This window comes from Danio rerio, chromosome 8, assembly GCF_052040795.2.
Source record: "Danio rerio strain M-AB ecotype USA chromosome 8, GRCz13ab, whole genome shotgun sequence".
Taxonomy (NCBI): Eukaryota; Metazoa; Chordata; class Actinopteri; order Cypriniformes; family Danionidae; genus Danio; species Danio rerio.
Genome location: NC_141028.1, coordinates 1,241,206 through 1,262,500, shown reverse-complemented (window position 1 = coordinate 1,262,500; position 21,295 = coordinate 1,241,206). Strand labels below are relative to the sequence as shown.

At 35.1% G+C, this 21,295-nt stretch overlaps 1 protein-coding gene across 2 annotated transcripts in view; it reads left to right on the top strand.

Moving 5' to 3' along the window:
• loxhd1b (lipoxygenase homology PLAT domains 1b) overlaps nt 1–21,295 on the top strand; it is a 98,255-nt gene that overhangs the window by 27,561 nt on the left and 49,399 nt on the right. For both annotated transcript variants that reach the window (XM_087264068.1, XM_087264069.1), the window contains exons 11-19: nt 4,800–4,886; nt 4,960–5,095; nt 5,473–5,627; nt 12,330–12,490; nt 12,576–12,652; nt 13,669–13,865; nt 15,600–15,792; nt 18,600–18,760; nt 19,019–19,340. In XM_087264068.1, the coding sequence (XP_087120194.1) occupies nt 4,800–4,886; nt 4,960–5,095; nt 5,473–5,627; nt 12,330–12,490; nt 12,576–12,652; nt 13,669–13,865; nt 15,600–15,792; nt 18,600–18,760; nt 19,019–19,340 (1,489 nt within the window). The remainder of the gene's footprint in view (nt 1–4,799; nt 4,887–4,959; nt 5,096–5,472; nt 5,628–12,329; nt 12,491–12,575; nt 12,653–13,668; nt 13,866–15,599; nt 15,793–18,599; nt 18,761–19,018; nt 19,341–21,295) is intronic.

Sequence of the window (21,295 nt, the reverse complement as noted above, 5' to 3'; positions counted from 1 at the left end):
TGACTGGCAGCTTTAATTTGAGGGTATTTACATCCAAATCAGCTGCCTCCCGCTTGTTAAGGGTCCAAAAGTAATTGGACAATTAGCTTCTAAGCTGTTTCATGGCCAGGTGTGTGTTATTCCCGCATTATCCCAATTACAACGAGCAGACAAAACGTCCCGAGTTCATTTCTAGTGCGCTATTTGCTATCTGTTACTGTCAACTCTCAAGATGAGATCCAAAGAGCTGTCACTATCAGTCAAGCAAGCCCTCATTGGGCTAAAAACACAGAACAAACCCATCAGAGAGAGATAGCAGAAACATCAGGCCAAAACAACAGTGTGGAGCATTCTTAAAAAGAAAGAACCCACCAGTGAACTCAGCAACACCAAGCGACCCGGAAAACCACGGAAAACAACTGTGAATTCTTTCCCTGGTGAAGAAAACGCCCTTCACAACATTTGACCAGATGAAGAACACTTTCCAGGAGGTCGATGTATGTGTGTGTCAGAGTCCACAATCGAGAGAAGACTACACTGGAGTGAAAACAGAGGGTTCACCACAAGATGTAAACCATTGGTGAGCCTCAAAAACAGGAAGGCTTAGTGTTCTGAAAAAGCCTTCACAGTGCTGGAACAACATCCTCTGGACAGATGAGATCAAGATCAACTTGTACCAGAGTGATGTGAAGAGAAGAGTATGGAGAAGGAGAGGAACTGCTCATGAGCCTAAGCAGTGAAGCATGGTGGTAGTGGTGTCATGGCGTGGGCATGTATGGCTGTCAGTGAACTGCTTCTCTTGTATTTATTGATGATGTGATGCTGACAAAAGCAGCAGGATGAGTTCTGAAGTGTTTCAGGCAATATGTTCTGCTCATATTCAGCCAAATGCTTCAGACCTCAGTATTTTTAATTAGACGGCGCTTCATAGTGCTGATGGAGAATGAGCCAAAGAATACTGCGAAAGCAACCAAAGAGTGTTATGCAATGGCTGTAGGAATGAAAATTATCATGTGGATTTGTTTATATAATCTTTTTCACCAAAGAAGGCTCACACAAATTCCAAAGGCAGATACTGATTAGATCAGGACCTGATGTGTGGACTTTGGGGGTTTTACTGATATGATTATATATGATGTTGATTGGTCAATTTGAATCTCTCAGTAATTGGAAAGAGACAAAATGCTGATAAGTTTTTAGTCACTCGGCAGAACTACAGTTCGAACCGCAGTGGTTAAAACCCATTCTTACATGGCCAAGTCAATCACCTGAACTGAATCCGATTGAGCATGTATTTCACTTGCTGAAGACAAAACTGAAGAAAAATAATGCTCCTGTCTGTCTTTAAGGCATTAAAGTAAACACTTCACTTTGCATTTAAAGGTTCAGTTCACGCAAATTGAAAATTCTGTCATCATAATTTACTCACCATCAGAGATATTTTGAAGAATAGCAGAAATTAGCCATTGACTTTTATAGTTTTTTTAGTATTTTTTTATTTTATAAATACACCAGAATTATTTACTGAATCATTAAATCTATTTTCACTAAAAACATGTATACAAATATTCATTTACAAAAGGGGGTGTACACATTTATGCTAAATACTGTCTGTATATTCACACACACACACACACATATATGCATATACATATATATATCTCAGAGGTCGCGTTAGACTTTGTCATTGTCCATCATTTTGACGGAGAGGGTTGTAAAAATTCCGTCATAATCTATTATTGACCGCCAATTCATTTACATATTTTCTAATCGCTTTTTTCATTCATATTTTAATAATGAACTTGCACGACGAGCATATAGGCTAAATTATTCATTTATTTATTTGACAAATGAACAATAACTCCTATCTGCCTTAACTCATATCTTCCTCCTGCGTCGACTTGAGCTGGGTGCTTGCCTGTGCGTCATCAAACGCATCAAGAGACACTGATGCAGAGGCAATTGACATTAAATTCTGTGTCTTTGCCTCGGAAAGTCGACTTCTCGTCACAGTTGTAAATTTGTTCTGGAGGCTGAAGCTGTGTTTTGCTGTCACACTGGAGAGTCATTGCCAGAAGCGGCCCGGAATCTACTGACAGACTTGGGCCAGATATGGTTAACAGGAATCGGGCCAGTGCTTTACAGCTGCATCACAAACGCATGTACGGGAGCGAGCTGCGGGCCATACTCGGCCTGGATAACACTTGCCGATGCCGAGTCGGAGCCGGAGGCGCCGAAGGGCAGACGAGCTCAGGCCAATTACTACCTGCTATCTGGGTAGCGCCACTTCAGCCAGCATTTTGTAGTGAAACATTTCTCCTAAGAAAGTGATCAGAAGTTTGCTGGATTTTCTGAATGTGGATTGAATTGAATTGAATTGAATTTTATTTGACAGACTTTAGACAAACTGTACAAAAAGTATTCCATACACTTTGTTAAAAAAAACTGTTGAGGATAAAAACACAATAAAGCCCTGGGCTTATTTCCATTGTGGTCCTCTGTTAAAAAACAATGTATGGCTTCAGAAATACTAATGAAGAATAAAACAAACAGTCGCCACAGCGGTACGAACAGTCAACTTATCCAGCACATGTTCTACACAGCTAATGGCCTTCCAGCCGCAAACCTATTCACACTCAAGTAACATAAATTAAAACATCCTCGTCCACCATGCAAACTAATTATCCCCATCAAACAACCATCTTTTGTGATAGCTCTGCATTCGGTAGAGCATGGTGCTCACAACGCACTCCAAACCACCTGACCTCCTTGTTGCCGCTTGGTTGGCCCGTAACAACAGCTGTCGGCGACGGAGGATCTTTGTCTGTTTGTTCTTCATCGTCCACTGTATCACGTCCTCTTTTTTCACCTTTATTAATAATATCACAACTATTTGGCTGTTTAAAGAAACTTCTGACACTCAGCTGCTGTGAGATTTTTGCAACTGTACGCAGCGGTGACAAAGAGGAGACAAAACAAGGGCAGTCGCCATCAGCTGGACAGGAGAGGGAATTACAGTTAGCTACAAATTACAGTAGATCACCCTCAGCATAATCTGTCAAAATGAAGGATCACTTTCAGATTTTTCTATCACTGCTGAAAAAAAATCCATCAATGACGGAAAATATTCGTTTAATGCGACCTCTGATATATATATATATATATATATAATACAAAAAAAAAAAATAAAAAAATAATATATATTTATATAAATATATAACTTTCTCTGTATAATAGGAAATACTGTGTTAAATAGTTTGTCCTCATGGGAAATAAAAAAAAATATGAGTTTTTCTCAGTGGCTTTGGTGCATTTCTCACTGCACTATTTACATTTGCACAACAGTTAAAACATTTCTCAAAACAATTAGTCATTTGTGCACATCCTAGTAGTTTCATTCCTTCCAGCAAATTGCAAATGCTTTTGGACATGCATCAACTGCTTTCAAACAACTCTCTGCTATTTGCTTATGTCATGTCTGTAAAAATGAACTAAACTTGTGAATGCTGAATCGTCACTCCATATAAAACTAACAGTCCTCATTTCATTACTTGAGTCATTACATACAAAAATGGTGAACTAGTTGTTAAAATCTGTCGAGCATTTTTATAAAAAAAATGAAATCTTAATGTTCCTGAAAATGTCTTCTAAATTGATTTCATAAATGATTTACAGACCTGTGTGTGTTTTAGGTTTAGTTTCAATATGTACTGCAATATTATTTACAGTTGTGCACAGCTCTACCCAAAGGGAGTTTATGTTTGTCGTAAATAAGGGTGTATTTATACTTTTCCACAATACTGTGAGTACTTTAAATTAGGATTGTAAAGAGCAAATGCAGTAAAAAAAGTGAAACATACATTTTCAGTGTCTTGTACTCAGATATCCTCAAAAAATGCAGTGATGTCTGACTTTAGTTTTCAAATGGCTGTGCTAATAGTATATAGTGCTGTCTTGAGCATTTTCAGGAAGTGCCACTAAAATCTTCAATGAAAAAATGTCCAGAGTAAACTGTCCTAATGAAAACATGACTAAGCCATTTGACTATCAAGTTTTTTGTTAAACCACATGTTTATTCTTTTAAGAAGACTTTAAACTTCAACAATTGCTGGTTGGTCCAGCTCCTGGACCTTTAATAAAACAATTATAAGCAAAAACATTTGGACCAACTTACAAAATATGTCCACCCTGTCAGGGACAAATGGATACAGAAAGCAAATATTTCTGACAGTGTTATAAATCTAAAAAATACATCTTTGGAACATATTTCTGTCCCTTTTCTTATATATATATTTTTTAAATTAGAAAGAACTTCAAAAACTTTGGAAATGACAAAAAACTATGTTCCGCTATCAGAGCTCTGCCCGAGTTACATACCATTTAAAGTAAAAGGCTGTGCTAATAGCTGTCTTGAGCATTTTCAGGAAGTGTCACTAAAATCTTCATTGAAAAAATGTCCAGAGTAAACTGTCATCATGAAAAAATGACTAAGCCATTTGACTGTCTTGTTCATAAACAATGCTGTCAAGACTTTTCATTTTGATGACACTGACACTTTCATTATTATGAATACTTGCTTTTGAGTAATGAACTATCCATTTTGATCATGTGACATGCTTTTGCAGGTTATCAGCTAGGTTTTGCAGTTTGTACTAATTGTTTTGAGAAATGCAGAGTGCAGAAATGCACTGGTGTTGTGAGAAACGCACCGAAGTGACTGAGAAAAACTGTAAGATTTCACAAAAGGGTGAATAACTCCATCTTCAGCTAAATGTTTGTATTCTGCACTGAATAATTCATCCATCACTCGTTTGCTTCAGGTCGAACTGCCGGATTTGGGAAAACTGACCAAACTGCGTATCTGGCATGAGAAGAGGAATCCGTTCGCCGGCTGGCATCTGAGTCGAGTAGGAGCTTCTCCATAAAAGCTGCATTCAGTCTTTGACCCTTTACCTGTCTAAATTATCCTCTTAATTATAGATTTCCATAATGAAAACTCTCACAAAGGAGAAGTTTAAATTCCCATGTGAACGCTGGCTGGACACCAATGAGGACGATAATGAGGTGGTGCGAGAGCTGCCGGCCACAGGAGAGCTGATCGCTGAACCACTGCCTGGTACTCGTATTATAATATATTGTATTGCATTACATTACATTGTATTAAATTGCATTGAATTGCATTTGTGCAGGGCAAAGAATAATTACGATTAATTGCATGAATTGCATTAACTTTTAATTGCAAATAAAAGTTTGTTTTGAGACAATATATGCCTGCCTTTGCATTTCTCGAATATATGCATGCCTTTGCTTGTAGATTTTTATTTGACAGTGTCCTGTTTTTTACTGAGCACATCATATTCTGAACAGAGCATATCATATACTGAACAGTACCGAAATCATGATCTAAAACCTAACCAAGCTGTGAGAAGTCTGTATTGTTGCTCTCCTTCTAGTGTGAATGGCCCCTAATGTGTGTGTGTTGTTGTCCTGCAGTGGTGAAGTATCGAGTGACCGTCTACACAGGGGATGTGAGCGGCAGCGGGACGGATGCGCATGTGTTTCTGTGTCTGATCGGGGATCTGGGCGACACTGGTGACCGCAGCCTCATCAACTGCAAGAACAACATCAACAAGTTCGAGAGGGGAAATGTTAGTGGCCTTTCTGAGCTAATCTGAGCACATTTTCAAATCTAATTCAGTTTTTTTATATATATATCTAATTCAAACTTTCAAATCAAATTCAAACTTTAAGATCACATTTTCAAATAAAATTAAAGTTTTCAAATCAAATAAAAATTTTTAAATAAATGTTTTATATCAAATGTAAATTTTCAAATCAAATTTAAATTTTCAAACACAATTTTTTATTTAAATTTTTTTAATCAAATTAAAATTTTCAATCAAGTTTTCAAATCAAATTTAAATTTTCAAATTTAAATTTTCAAATCAAAATTTAAGTTTTGAAATCAAATTAAAATTTTAAAATTAAATTCAATCTTTCACATCAAATTCAAATTCTAAGTTCAAAATTTTTTTTTTAAATTTTAATTTTCAAATTAAAATTTCTAAATCAACTTAAAATTTTCAAATCAAATTAAAATTTTCAATAAAATTTTCTAGTTCAATTAAAACTCAAATTCAAGTTTTGAGATCAAATTCTCAAATCAAATTTAAATTTTCAAATCAATTCAAATTTCGAAATAAAAATTTCAAATAAAATTAAAGTTTTTAAATCAAATTTACATTTTCAAATAAAATGTTAATATCAAATCTTCATTTTCAAATCAAATTCAAATTTTCTAATTAAAATTTTCAAATTAAATGCATTTAAAATTTTTTAATAAAATGTTCATATCAAATGTACATTTTCAAATCAAATTAAAATTTTCAAATTCAAAGTTTCAAATCAAATTCAAATAAAATTAAAATTTTTTGGGGCTGCACGGTGGCGCAGTGGGTAGCACAATCGCCTCACAGCAAGAAGGTCACTGGTTCGAGCCTCAACTGAGTGGAGTTTGCATGTCAGCTCCGTGTTGGCGTAGGTTTTCTCCAGGTGTTCGGGTTTCCCTCACAGTCTAAACACATGCGCTATGATATAGTGTATGAGTGTGAATGAGTATGTATGGATGTTTCCTAGTGATTGCAGCTGGAATGGCATCCGCAGCGTAAAACATATGCTGGATAAGTTGGCGGTTCATTCTGCTGTGGTGACCCCAGAATAATAAAGGAACTATGCCAAAAAGAAAATGAATGAATTAATGAATTTTAATTTTCAAATTAAATTCAAATTTTGAGGTCAAATTTTCAAATTAAATTCAAGTTTTAAAATCAATATCAAATTTTCAATCCAAATTCAAATCAAATTAAAAATGTCAATCAAATTTTTATATATCATATTTTAATTTAAATAAAATGTAAAAATCAAATTCAAATTTTCAAATTCCAAATTTTAAATGTAATGTTTTATTTCAAATTTTCAAATCAAATTCAAATCTTCAAATTCCAAATTTTAAATTCAATGTTTTATTTCAAATTTTCAAATCACATTCAAATTTTCAAATTTCAAATTTTAAATTCAATGTTTTATTTCAAATTTTCAAATCAAATTCAAATATTCTAAATCAAAGTTTTTAATTCAAATTTTCCAATTCAAATTTTAAATTTCTAATAAAATTTTCTAAATAATTTGTTCTATTTAATTTTTTTAAATACATTTTTTATCATATTTTTTTTTAAAAATTAGTCGCTTATAGGTCCGTGTACGTTTTGTTCATTTGTTTTCCATTTTCAAACGGAATAAAGGAAATGGAGAAAACGGCCGTTTTTCCGTTTTTCTTTTGCTCACGAGAAAACGAAAAAACGAGATTTTGGCTGGATTTCCGTTTTTTGGTTTAGGGTAGGAAAACGGATAAACGACTTTAAAATTCATTTTACACATGTAGGCGGTGCTGAAACGCCCACTTTCCTCTAATTGGTCAACCAAATCTGCGCTCGTGACGTCACCCTCAAAATAAAAGCCTTACACGCAGGCTTTTAATTATTATTATTTAATTAGGCTATATATTAACTAAGTTTACATATTCTAACATTTGAACCACACACAGTTAGCAGGCTTACATTCATTGCGTATGTATAAATTAAATAAAAACGTAAAGCAGTATTCTTAGACATTTGTCATTAAAATAAGGTCATAGTTCACTGCCAAGCTTCTTGCTGCTGTGCACCTGATGCAGAGCAAAGATAGCCATTTCCGAGGAGCACCTGGTTTACATGATTGTTTCAGAGCTATTGTAGGCCTAAATAATAGCCTACTCTGTATAAAATAATAATTTATTATTATTATTATTATTATTATTAGGCCTATTATTATTAGTATTGTTATTATTATTATTTACTTAGTTATTCAATGGTTGTAAGAACACATTGGACCCTGCATGGGGCTATAATAAATGGTACCATTTGTTTCTATTGGATTTTCTCCTATTTTAATTTAATATATGCCTTTAGCCTATTGTAAATATTTATTTGATAATTAATACTTTTTTATTGCAACGTCAAAGTAGGCCTGTCTTATTATTATTATTTTTTGTTATTATTTTGTCGTTGTTGTTGTTATTATTATTGTAGCAGGGACATAGCCACAGGTGTGGCAGAGTGTGCTGGTGCCACCCAAAGTGGCATCTTGCACCTGAAAATAGATGCCTTCGCGCTCAAGCGCGCGCAAAAAAACTTGCACAGGCAAAAGTAATGATAAATGTGTTGAAGGAAAAAAAACATTCTAATTATTTGTTAATAAAATAGTGCAACATTATTCTCAGTCAGTGTAGGCTGAAAAAATTAAGATCGCCAGCATTTCAAGGGTGGTTTTATTTTTAGTTCATTGCTGTGTCGCGCTATATTTCGCTAAGGCTGCATGAGACTGCGCATCTTGCTTATTTTCTCTATTTTACATACAGAACATATCATACAGTCCAGGTTCTACCGTTCTAGTGAGTGTGGGGCATTGCTTTACAGTGGTAAAGTGGATTATTTCTTGGCAAATTCATAATGATTCACTTTGTTTAGTAATAAATTTCATAGTTATAAAATAACATTTCAAGAATATGTTAACACTTTCAACTATTTAGGATTATTTATTGCATCAAAAGTAATTTCAAAGTAACATTAAATGTACGTATAAACTGCTTAATTGTGTGTGTAAACACCTAAGATGCAAAAAGCTTATTTAGACCAGAATAGGCCTACTAAATGCAACGGTCAATGTATGTAAACTTATGATCTAAAATGTCTTAAATGACTAAATTTAAGTCTTTTTAAGTTTTTAAATAATTTAAGTTTAACATAAATGATTTAAACTTTAAACTTCAAATTAACAGAGTATGGCAAATAAATTGTTTATTAAATGGAGGTCAGGTGTCTATCTTAATTATAATTATTAAATATTATGACACTATAAGTGGTGTATTGGAGAGTACGCACCTTTTAATTAATTAATTTTAAATAAGTGGTTTATCCTAAATAAAATGCAATGGGATCGGTGTGCAATGAATAGTTTGAAAACCCCTGGTTCAGACTAGACGAGCTAGCTGTCTGTGCACTGCGCTAATAACTTGGCATTTGCTATTTTCGGTGCTGCCAGATGCAGTTACTATATGCATATGCATATGTCGAATTAAGTTCTCTTTTTCTTTAATCAAGACTTTTCCATTCGAGGAATTACAGTTATTAATAGCTTAGTCCTTATAAACGATCAGTTTATAAAATACACAATTGACGGATCAATGAAGAATAAGAAGAATATGCAACGCATTATGATCCTTGAATGATCAGAACGCATTTATATAAACTATATATTTTATATAATCCATAAATATTAAAAAACATTATACATTTAAAGTAATGGAACATTATATGTTATAAAATCTAAACTATTATTTAGGCTACAGGCTAAATAAAGGCGCCTTTTCGGGGCTGTTCACCGCGTGCGTCAAAGAAAAGACATGACACAATCTCTAGAAAAACTTGTTGTTTATTTACAATATCTAAAGGGATATAAAACATCTAACATGCATCTCCATTCTCAACGAGTTTCTGTGTTCTGCATCCTTCACAGACCGAGGTCTCATTCCGAGGTAATCTGTAAATATTCTCATTTGGTTCTGGCACATTCTTGATTAAAGGTGAAACTGACCGGCGCAACGGATGATTTGTCATCTAGAGTGACTACAGTTATAATACAGGTTATGGAACTATTTCACTTTAATTTCATATTATTTTTTTATTAAACAAACAAACCAGTTTTTGTTTTGGCTCTGCATGCAGCGTATTGGATCTTTGAAGCATTGCACTTCAAATGTTATTCCTTTTTTTATTGTATTTTTAATATTTTTAATTATACAACACAAAATTGGTTCTAAACAGATACATTTTCCTATAGGCTATGAAGTGTATATTTTTGTTCACACAGGTCCTATACAAAACTGTGTGGATGGATGATTTGTTTCTCCGTGAAAATCACTCATTTAATAAGCAAAACAGGCCAAAATGTTGTTTAGCTTGCGTCAAACTGGATAAACAATTTACAAACATATTGAATACAAAGGCTGGTTATTTTATGCAATGAGGGACATAGGGCTATTACAAATTAAAGAAAATTATTTGCATATTAAAACGAAAATATATAATACAACAACAGATCCTACCTCATAAGAAATTACTTTAGATAATGTAAATAAGCATCAAGTTTTTGTTTGAGATTGTGTGTCTAATTCAGTAGTGTAGTGCGTTCGCGTGGGTTTCCTCCGGGTGCTCTGGTTTTCCCCACAGTCCAAAGACATGCGGTACAGGTGAATTGGGTAGGCTAAATTGTCCGTACTGTATAAGTGTGTGTGTATGTGTGGATGTTTCCCAGAGATGGGTTGTGGCTGGAAGGGCATCCGCTGCGTAAAAACTTGCTAAATAAGTTGGCGGTTCATTCCGCTGTGGCGACCCCAGATTAATAAAGGGACTAAGCCGACAAGAAAATAAATGAATAATGTGCAATACTAATTTAAAATACGTATCACTAACCTTATATGTGAAATAGCAGGGCCCGCTGTAGCACTTTCTCAAGAAGAGCAAATGTCAAATTATTAGCGCAACGCACATGTAGCGAGCTCATCTGTTTGTCGGAACTACTAGACACAATTTTTTTATCAACTATGTGTTTAATTAGTTAATTTGAAATTTATTTCATTATTCCAGCAATAATTGTTGAGTGAAAGAATGCGCTAGAAATATGCATTGCGGCTCCATTTATTGTACAGGCTTATTGCACTTAAACTTTTTTAGGTTCGGCTCTCGAATTAGTAAGGTTATGAGTAAATGTTATTTAAAATATTTAAAGCCTGCCATCTAGCCTACAATAAAAGCTAATTTAATAATAAAAAAATAATAAGACAGGCCTACTTTGGCGTTGCAATAAAATAGTATTAATTATCAAATAAATAATTACAATATATAATTAAAATAGGAAGAAATAAATGAAAACAAATGGTACCCTTTGTTTTTATAGCAGGGCCCAAAGTGTTCTTATTCTGGTTCTGCTAACAATTATTAAAAAGAAAAAAAAACACACCAAACAATAAAAACACTAGTAACTGATAATAATAATAATAATAATAATAATAATAATAATAATAATAATAATAATAATAATCATCATCATCATAATAATAATAATAATAATTATTATTATTATTATTAATATTATTATTATTATAAAGCCCTTGCTCTGAAATAATCATGCAAACCAGGTGCTCCTCGGAAATGGCTATCTTTGCTCTGCATCAGGTGCACAGCAGCAAGAAGCTTGGCAGTGAACTATGACCTTATTTTAATGACAAATGTCTAAGAATACTGCTTTACGTTTTTATTTAATTTATACATACGCAATGAATGTAAGCCTGCTAACTGTGTGTGGTTCAAATGATAGAATATGTAAACTTTGTTTATATATATAATTAAATAATAATAATTAAAAGCCTGCGTGTAAGGCTTTTATTTTGAGGGTGACGTCACGAGCACAGATTTGGTTAACCAATTAGAGGAAAGTGGGCGTTTCAGCACCGCCTACATGTGTAAAATGAATTTTAAAGTCGTTTATCCGTTTTCCTACCCTAAACCAAAAAACGGAAATCCAGCCAAAATCTCGTTTTTTCGTTTTCTCGTGAGCAAAAGAAAAACGGAAAAACGGCCGTTTTCTCCATTTCCTTTATTCCGTTTGAAAATGGAAAACAAATGAACAAAACGTACACGGACCCTTATACATTGCAAAAATTTGTTTTTCTAGTCCAAATATCTACAAATTTTTTAACCAAGAAGCATTTTCTAGACAACCAAAAAAAGTTATCAATTTTTCATAAAACAAGCTAAAATAATCTGCCAGTGGAGTGAGTATCATTTCAAACCAAAAACGAGATTATTTTATTCACCCCCCTGGTGGATTATTTAGGGGATTTAGATGATTTAACTTCAGTAAAGTCTTCACTGCAGTTTAATTAATTATATTTAATTAATGCAAATAAATATGTCTAAACTGGTGAGATTTTATTCAACTAAATATAGAGTAGATCTAATCAAATCAAATCCTCTGAACTTTAGTGGAATTAAACTAAATCTCATTTAGTCAAAAGACAAAGACTGAAACCCCATCAAAATGAGCACTGTTAATCTGAGAGGTGTGTGTTCTCTGTGTTGTGTCTGTATGCGTGTCTCTGTTTGCCTCTGTGTGTGTATGTGTGTCTGTCTATGTGTGCATGTGTCTCTCTATATTTGAGTTTGTTTGTCTCTGTGTGTGTGTGTCTCCGTCAGGCTGATGAGTTCATCATCGAGGCGGTCTCCATCGGGCCGGTGCGCAGGGTTCGTATCGGTCATGACGGTCGGGGCGGAGGCTGTGGATGGTATCTGGATAAAGTGACTATCCGTGAAGAAGGACAGGCTGAATCCCAGGCTGTGGAGTTCCCCTGCAGCAGGTTACACATTCAGTCAACATCAACACACACATCAAGAGTTAATCCAGCTGTTCTCCACTGATGTTTGCTCGTGTTTCCTGCACAGATGGTTCGACCGCAATGAAGACGATGGACAGATAGTTCGAGAGCTGCAGCCGTTTGCAGATGGACAGAGACTGTACAGTGAGTTTCAGTCAGCATCAGACTGCATCAGTGTAATGAGTTATTATCACTAGCGAAGGACTGAACGACTTTAGATTTTTGCAAATGGTCTTTTATGTTATGAAAGTCGACATTTTCTGTCTTTTAATAGAGATATTATATGAGAGACTTGCTTTGTTTACCAAATAAAGTGTATCTAATTGGATTTGCATTTTAAACAATAAATAAAGTTAAAAAGGTTTTATTTTTAAGTTCATATGTTAAGGTTTTAATTATGATACTCCCAAAATAATTCTGCAGAAATCCACAGATTTTTACCAAAAATTCTGTGCAGAAATGGCAAAAAACGACCGCAGATTCCGTCTGGCAAGAATAGAGGGCCCGTGACAGAGCCCTGATGCATTCCTGATATCAAAGATGTATTGACTTGAGTGCAAAACTCGCTCTAGAAGTCCCAGAAGTCATTGTGATTAAATAAAGGAGGTGGAAAGCAAAGCCTTGTCATTCATTCATTCACCTATTAATTTTCCCTTGGATTAGTCCCTTTATTTATTAGGGGTCGCCACAGTGGAATGAACCACCAACTTTTTCAGCATATGTTTTACACAGCGGATGCCCTTCCAGCTGCAACCCAGTACTGGGAAACACACACACACACATTCATACACTATGGTCAATGTAGTTCATCAGTTCCCCTATAGCGCATGTGTTTGGACTGTGAGGGAAACCGGAGCACCCAGAGGAAACCCACCGCAACACAGGGAGAACATGCAAACTCCACACAGAAACGCCAACTAACCGGGACTCGAACCTGCGACCTTTTTGCTGTGAGGCCACAATGCTAACCACTCAGCCACCGTGCAGAATCATACGTCCCCCTCACTTTTAGAGACAGACCATTTAGAAACAGGTGATTAAGAATGTACACTTTTGGATTTCATTCAGCTGTCCGCCCACTTTTAAAATGTCCACTACGCCCCCGGTCGACTCATTTACTGAATGCATTCATGTAAATATGAATATCTGTGTGTTTTCAGACGTCAGCTATCACATCGCGGTGAAAACAGGCAACGTCACCGGAGGAAGTTCAGACTCTAAAGTTTTCGTGAAGTTGTACGGAGAGAAAGGAGACACCAGTAAAATGATGCTCGCCGTCTCCGACAATAATCTGCGCAATTACTTTGAAGTGGGACGAGTGGACATCTTCACCCTGGACACTTTAGACATCGGACAGGTAGGGAAAAAATAATAATTACTTATATTTAATATGATTATCTGTGGGCTGTATGAATAAAACATCAACTGTCCTGGCGTCTCATTTAGAAAGCTTCCTAAAAGTGAACCTATACACATTGTAAGATACTGTAAAGATTACAGTTACACCTGCGACAAAAATACTGTGAAAATAACGTGCCTTGTAAATTAATAGGTAAAATTGTGCTGTAAAACTACAGCACAGTTATAGTTGTTAATAATTTAAAGAGCACTTGTTAATGTTGCCGTAATACTGTAAAAATTGCCAGTAATGCTGTAAAATTTACAAACGCACTGTAAAATAACAATTACAACTGTTAACTAGAACCTAAAGTTTATTGATAAACTTTGATGTTGGCTTGAGAAAGCCAACGTGACTGTGCTAGGACCGGGAATGGCAGTTGGCAGGAAGCACGGCGGCGGTTGCTAAGTGGTTGCTAGGCAGTTGCTAAAACAATTATGGCATTGTTAGGTGGTTGCTAAGAAGTTGCTAAATGGCAATGCTCGTGTACATGTTTAATCAAATGCTAATACTTAGTAGGCATTTCCAGCATATGTTATTGCATTTAGAAAATCATTCATAGCATGTAGCTAATCGTTATTAGCACTTGGCTTCCATTATCATTGTTACCATGCATAGTATACAGGAAGTCCCATTTGCTAGCATGAGTCAAACAAGCCAATGCCCAGGTCCCTACGATGTTACCTAGATATTGCTATTTTTAAATGGTTGCTAGGTTATACTGTTTTATTGCTATGGGGACGTTTGGCAGGTTAGGGATGATACATCAAAGCTTCTTGGCAATATGAGTGATCTTAATCAACCCCGATGTCTCTATGACAGTCTTTATTAGTGTCAAAAACTGGACTTGAACATTATGTATTCCTGGTGTTGCGTTGCGGCTGGAAGGGCATTCGCTGTGTAAAACAAATGCTGGATAAGTTAGCGGTTCATTCCATTGTGGCGACCCCTGATTAATAAAGAGACTAAGGGAATGAACATTATGTAAAAATGGCTTGCCGTATTTTTTTGAAAATACAATGCTTGATAAGTGTGATGGTGATACATGCAAAAATGGCTTGCCATATCAGTAAAAAATATGGAGTTTAAGTCGAAAATGGCTTGCCATATTCTAAGAAAAATAATGCTTAAAAATTATTAATTGGAAAACTATAAGTCTGATAAACCTTAAAGATATAGCAACAAAACCTAACACATCTAAATACAGCTTTTGGCCAAATTTGGGGCTTGTATAATTTTTTTATATGCTCGGATTATAAAAATTTTATATTTAACATTTTTATTAAAAAAACAATAAGTCTTATAGGCATGAGGAGATATAGCAACAATCTTGAATGCAGAAGGCACATTTTGACCACATTTGGGCCTTGTGGCATGAACGGTCTAGGAGGAGATACGTTTGTTTTCAAGGACAGAGTAGTATAACAGTAAGTTGGCTTTCTCAAGCCAACATAATTATTAATGTACAGTGCACTTGTAAATTTTACAGCATTACTGGCAACTAAAGTGCAGATCTCAGCTGGTTTCTTATATATAGTGTTTACAGATGCTTTTATTTTTTATGTAGACTCTTATTTAAATGTAATTATTATTAATTTAGCTATGAAATAATGGTTATGATTGAATGCATTTGATTTGTTTTATGTGAAAATAACAATAATTAACGATCATGCTTGAATGTTTCATCTGCAGATCAACCGTCTCCTGATCGGACACTCGAATGAAGGCATGCGCGCCGGCTGGTTTCTGGACAGCGTTCAGATTGTGGTTCCTAATCACGGAAAGCACTACATGTTCCCTAGTCACCGCTGGCTGTGTGAGGATGAGGCTGATGGGAAGACGGAGGTGGAGATTTACCCCAGCGAAACACTGGACTTTGAGCTATGTAAACACTCATACTGTATTTGATTTTTTTTTATTAATTTATTTTTACAATTTTAATCATGAGTTTATATAACACAAATATGAAATTAGCTTCATTTATTTAATAAAAATAAGTCTGACTGACTGATAAATTAATTGATTTAATAAAAAGAATATATATATATACACACACACACACACACACACACACACACACACACACACACACATATAAGTAATATAACACGCAGAGTAGTAGTAATAATAATAATAATAATAATAACAGTAATAATAATAATAATAACAATAATAATAATATTGGCATAGGTGGGAGACCAAGTGCCTTCATGCCCCACCAGTGACGATAAACAGCCATATGGCACTGCTACTCGTGTGATATTGCCTTCATACAACAGTTCGACAGCATAGTCATGTGTATAAAAAGAAAATCAAATACAGAGAGTCTGAAAACCCTTTTGTATGAGGAACTACTTTCTTCCGCCGTTCATTCACATCTGCAGCTGACGTCAGAACAGTTGAAGCTAATTCACCAACGTCACTTTAGAGCTAGTGTTTGAATGATTCTCTAGCGTAATGTCTAAAGTGATGACTAAACAGCTGATTTTGCTCACATTGTAAGATGATAAGGCTGAACAGCATGAAATGCCATCCGTCTACAGAGATTTCACAGTGCTTTTTGTTGTAATCGGGAGATCACAATTATTAACTCTGAATAAGCCAAAGCAAACACCAGCAGATTACTGTTGTGTTGGCGATAAGGAAAAACGCTAAATCCATGCAGCATTTCTACTTTCTTTCTGTTCACTGAACTAGTCTGCAGTGAGTCCCATCTCACACTTAACACACTACAATTTCTATGGTGTAAATACAGCACTACAATGTGCAAAAGAGAGAGATTGACTTGAGTGTCACTTACCAGTTTAATAATGATTTGATCAGCTGTAGTTAGAAATTATGCTGGGTTTTTCCCCTGCTAAGGGCTTATTAAGCGGTCCCTGCATATTTGCAATCTAAACAACTACATTCTTGGCTAAAAAAAGCCTTGCCGGAAAAAGTACACTATGTTGTCCAACAGCTGCAATATTTGTCAAACTGTAGTGAGTTTATTGATCTGCTGTCACTCTATGTGGGCGGAGTAATACAGAAGGGTGAGGAGGCTGTACGAGTGCCTGATATTGCAGAACACTGCACAGCTATCAGCCAATTAGATTCTAAAACTAGACAGAACTGTTGTATAAATAATTAAAAAAATAAATAAATAAATTCATAAATAAATAAATAAATAAATATATATATATATATATATATATATATATATATATATATATATATACATATATATATATATGTATATATATATATATATATATATATATATATATATATATATATATATATATATATATATATATATATTAGGGGTGTCACGATTTAGATTTTTAATCAAAATCGATCAAAATTTATGCTCAATTTCGATTATCGAATCAAAAAATAGAATTGTTGATGCTGCCACACCCCCATGTCACGTCAGCTTGGCTTGCCAAGCGGGAAAAAACAGGCTTGTTGAAGTGCTTGTTGAACTGCAGACGCAGGAGACCCGTCGACAGAGCTTAAACCCTCTCCTCTTTCAATGAAGTCGCCGGTGTGGAAGCATTTTGGATTTCCAGTGAGTTATGTTGACAACGTTCGTGTTGTCGACAAAAAAAAACACACAGTCTTGCAAGCTCTGCTATGTACGTATTACGTACGGTTCGTCCGATAGACAACACCGGCATCGCGATCGAACACCGGCATCCGCTGATGAAAAGTACACACTCAGGCCCTGTTTACACTGTCTTTGTTTTTAAATGGCATTTTAGAACAACAACGATTTGACATCCACAGTGGCGTGTAGCATTTCTGAGCAGCCCTCCTTCCTCTCTACCTCTGAAAATGCACATCACGTGACCACACACACACAGACGCACACACAGCCATGCGCTCGAGACAGCAGGTCCAGGCAGTCAGAGGACTGCTTCAATCTTTCACTCACTTGTACTTAGTCATTTTAGCGAACACCTCAGATACTGTTGGCTGGTTGCTGTTGGTTGTGCGTCTTTTTTACCGACGCCATTATAACGACACAGATCACTGCCTATTCACGAGTCCCGCAGAAAAAGTGATTGACAGGTGGTAATTATGTGTGTATCTTGCCTTTATTCATTCACTGTATGATTTGTTTATGGGTAAAACAAAGACCATGCAGGTCAGGTAGTTTAAACGGTAGGCTACAAATAATTAATTGGTCAATAATTAATTATTCAAAATCGAAAATCGAATCGAATCGTGCCTTTAGAATCGAAAATGTAATCGAATCGAGGATTTGGAGGATCGTGACACCCTTATAAATATACACACACACACACACACACACACACACACACACACACACACACACACACACACACACACACACACACACACACACACACACACACACAGTTTTAGTCTGAATTATTAGCCCCCCCCGTTTTTTTCCCCAATTTCTGTTTAATGGAGAGTAGATTTCTTCAATTTCTTCAATTCTTCAGTTATTTTATAATATTTTTTCAGCTTTTATAACCATTTACTTTTTATTATTTGATATAAATAAGTGGTTTATTTAGATTGATTCTATGTTGAATTATTTCACATTTGTATGATTAGAATTAGAATGCAGATTTATGCACTTTTGGTGTAGATTTCGTCTGCTCTCTTCAATATTATAATGTTTACAGATGTTTTTTTTTTCAGAAGCAGGAACATTAAATATCTTCCTGTGTCCTGTAGTGATAAACTATGAGATCACGGTGGTGACGGGAGATATTTTCGCCGGCGGCACAAATGCCAACGTGTTCATCCAAATATACGGAGATCAAGGAAAGACGGAGGTGCTCGGACTCAGCAGCAGATCCAATAACTATGAAAGAGGAACCACTGAGATATTCAAGGTACAGTCAAAAACACAGCGTTCCCACCATACCTGTCAACCCTTTTTGCAGATTCTCCTGTATTTTCCCCTACTATCCCGCTATCATCCAGTCCACAAAACATTTTCTGTGTACTCTTTTTAGCTCAAACTGAAACACACACACTCTCTAGACTAGAGACAGCAGAGAGGTCTCCTTTGGGAGCCAAGATGCATGATTATCAGTAAACCCAGCCCTAGTCACACTCATTCATATTGATCTATGGTGTCTGTCACACAGGTCGAAGCTAAAGATGTGGGGAAAATCTTCAAGATCCGCGTCAGCAATGATGACACGGGCATCGGAGCTGGATGGTTTCTGGACCGCGTGGAGATCAAGCGTCTGGTCATGGCCATGGTGCCCAAAGAGAAGAAAGAAGACAAGAAGAAGAAGAAGAAGAGTAAGAAGAAGAGTGAGGATGATGATGAGGAGGAGGGTGGAGAGGAGATGCGGCAGGTGGTGCTCACTTATTCGTTTCCCTGCGACCGCTGGCTGGCTTCAGATGAGGAGGATGGAGAGCTGGTGGTGGAGCTTCTGCCGGAGGATACAGAGGAGCTGGAGGGTACAAGAACACTTCCAGAACAACACTGTATCTATCAGACAAACGACACTCAAAACACACTTTAGAAAGCACATCAAACCACACCCAAATACTCGGAATAACACAGAAACTGCATGAAAACACTCGGAAGTTAGAAACAGCATAACAATACACTGAAACAGCTGGCAGACTTAAAAAAAAACACTCTGGATAACCTAGAGACCACATAATAACACTCTTAAAACACTATAAGTAACCTAGCAACCACATAGCAACACTCTGAAGACACTCTAAATAACCTAGCAACCACTTAACAACACTTTGACAACACTCTAAATAACCTAGCAACCACATAACAACACTTTGACAACACTATAAATAACCTAGCAACAACATAGCAACACTTTAAAAAACTTTAAATAACCTAGCAACCACATAGTAACACTTTAAAAAAAATATATAAATAAACTAGCAACCACATAACAACACTTTAAAACACTATAACCTAGCAACCACATAACAACACTTTAAAAAAACTTTAAATAACCTAGCAACCACATAGCACCACTTTAAAAAAACTATAAATAACCTAGCAATCACATAACAACACTTTAAAACACCATGATTAACCTAGCAACCACATAAAACACTTTAAAAACACTTTAAATAACCTAGCAACCACATAGCAAAACTTTAAAAACACCATAAAAACCTAGAAACAATATATTAACACTCTTAAAACACTTTAAATAACCTAGCAACCACATAGCAACACTATGAAAAAACTATAAATACCCTTACAACCACATAACAACACTTTAAAAACACTTTAAATAACATAGAAACCATAAAACAACACATTTTTAAAACACTCTAAATAACCCAGCAATCACATGGCAACACGTTAAAACATTATGAATAACCTAGCAACCACTTAACAACACTTTGACAACACTCTAAATAACCTAGCAACCACATAACAACACTTTGACAACACTATAAATAACCTAGCAACAACATAGCAACACTTTAAAAAACTTTAAATAACCTAGCAACCACATAGTAACACTTTAAAAAAAACTATAAATAACCTAGCAATCACATAACAACACTTTAAAACACTATAACCTAGCAACCACATAACAACACTTTAAAAAAACTTTAAATAACCTAGCAACCACATAGCACCACTTTAAAAAAAACTATAAATAACCTAGCAATCACTTAACAACACTTTAAAACACTATGATTAACCTAGCAACCACATAAAACACTTTAAAAACACTTTAAATAACCTAGCAACCACATAGCAAAACTTTAAAAACACCATAAAAACCTAGAAACAATATATTAACACTCTTAAAACACTTTAAATAACCTAGCAACCACATAGCAACACTATGAAAAAACTATAAATACCCTTACAACCACATAACAACACTTTAAAAACACTTTAAATAACATAGAAACCATAAAACAACACATTTTTAAAACACTCTAAATAACCCAGCAATCACATGGCAACACGTTAAAACATTATGAATAACCTAGCAACCACTTAACAACACTTTGACAACACTCTAAATAACCTAGCAACCACATAACAACACTTTGACAACACTATAAATAACCTAGCAACAACATAGCAACACTTTAAAAAACTTTAAATAACCTAGCAACCACATAGTAACACTTTAAAAAAAACTATAAATAACCTAGCAACCACATAACAACACTTTAAAACACTATAACCTAGCAACCACATAACAACACTTTAAAAAAACTTTAAATAACCTAGCAACCACATAGCACCACTTTAAAAAAAACTATAAATAACCTAGCAATCACTTAACAACACTTTAAAACACTATGATTAACCTAGCAACCACATAAAACACTTTAAAAACACTTTAAATAACCTAGCAACCACATAGCAAAACTTTAAAAACACCATAAAAACCTAAAACAATATATTA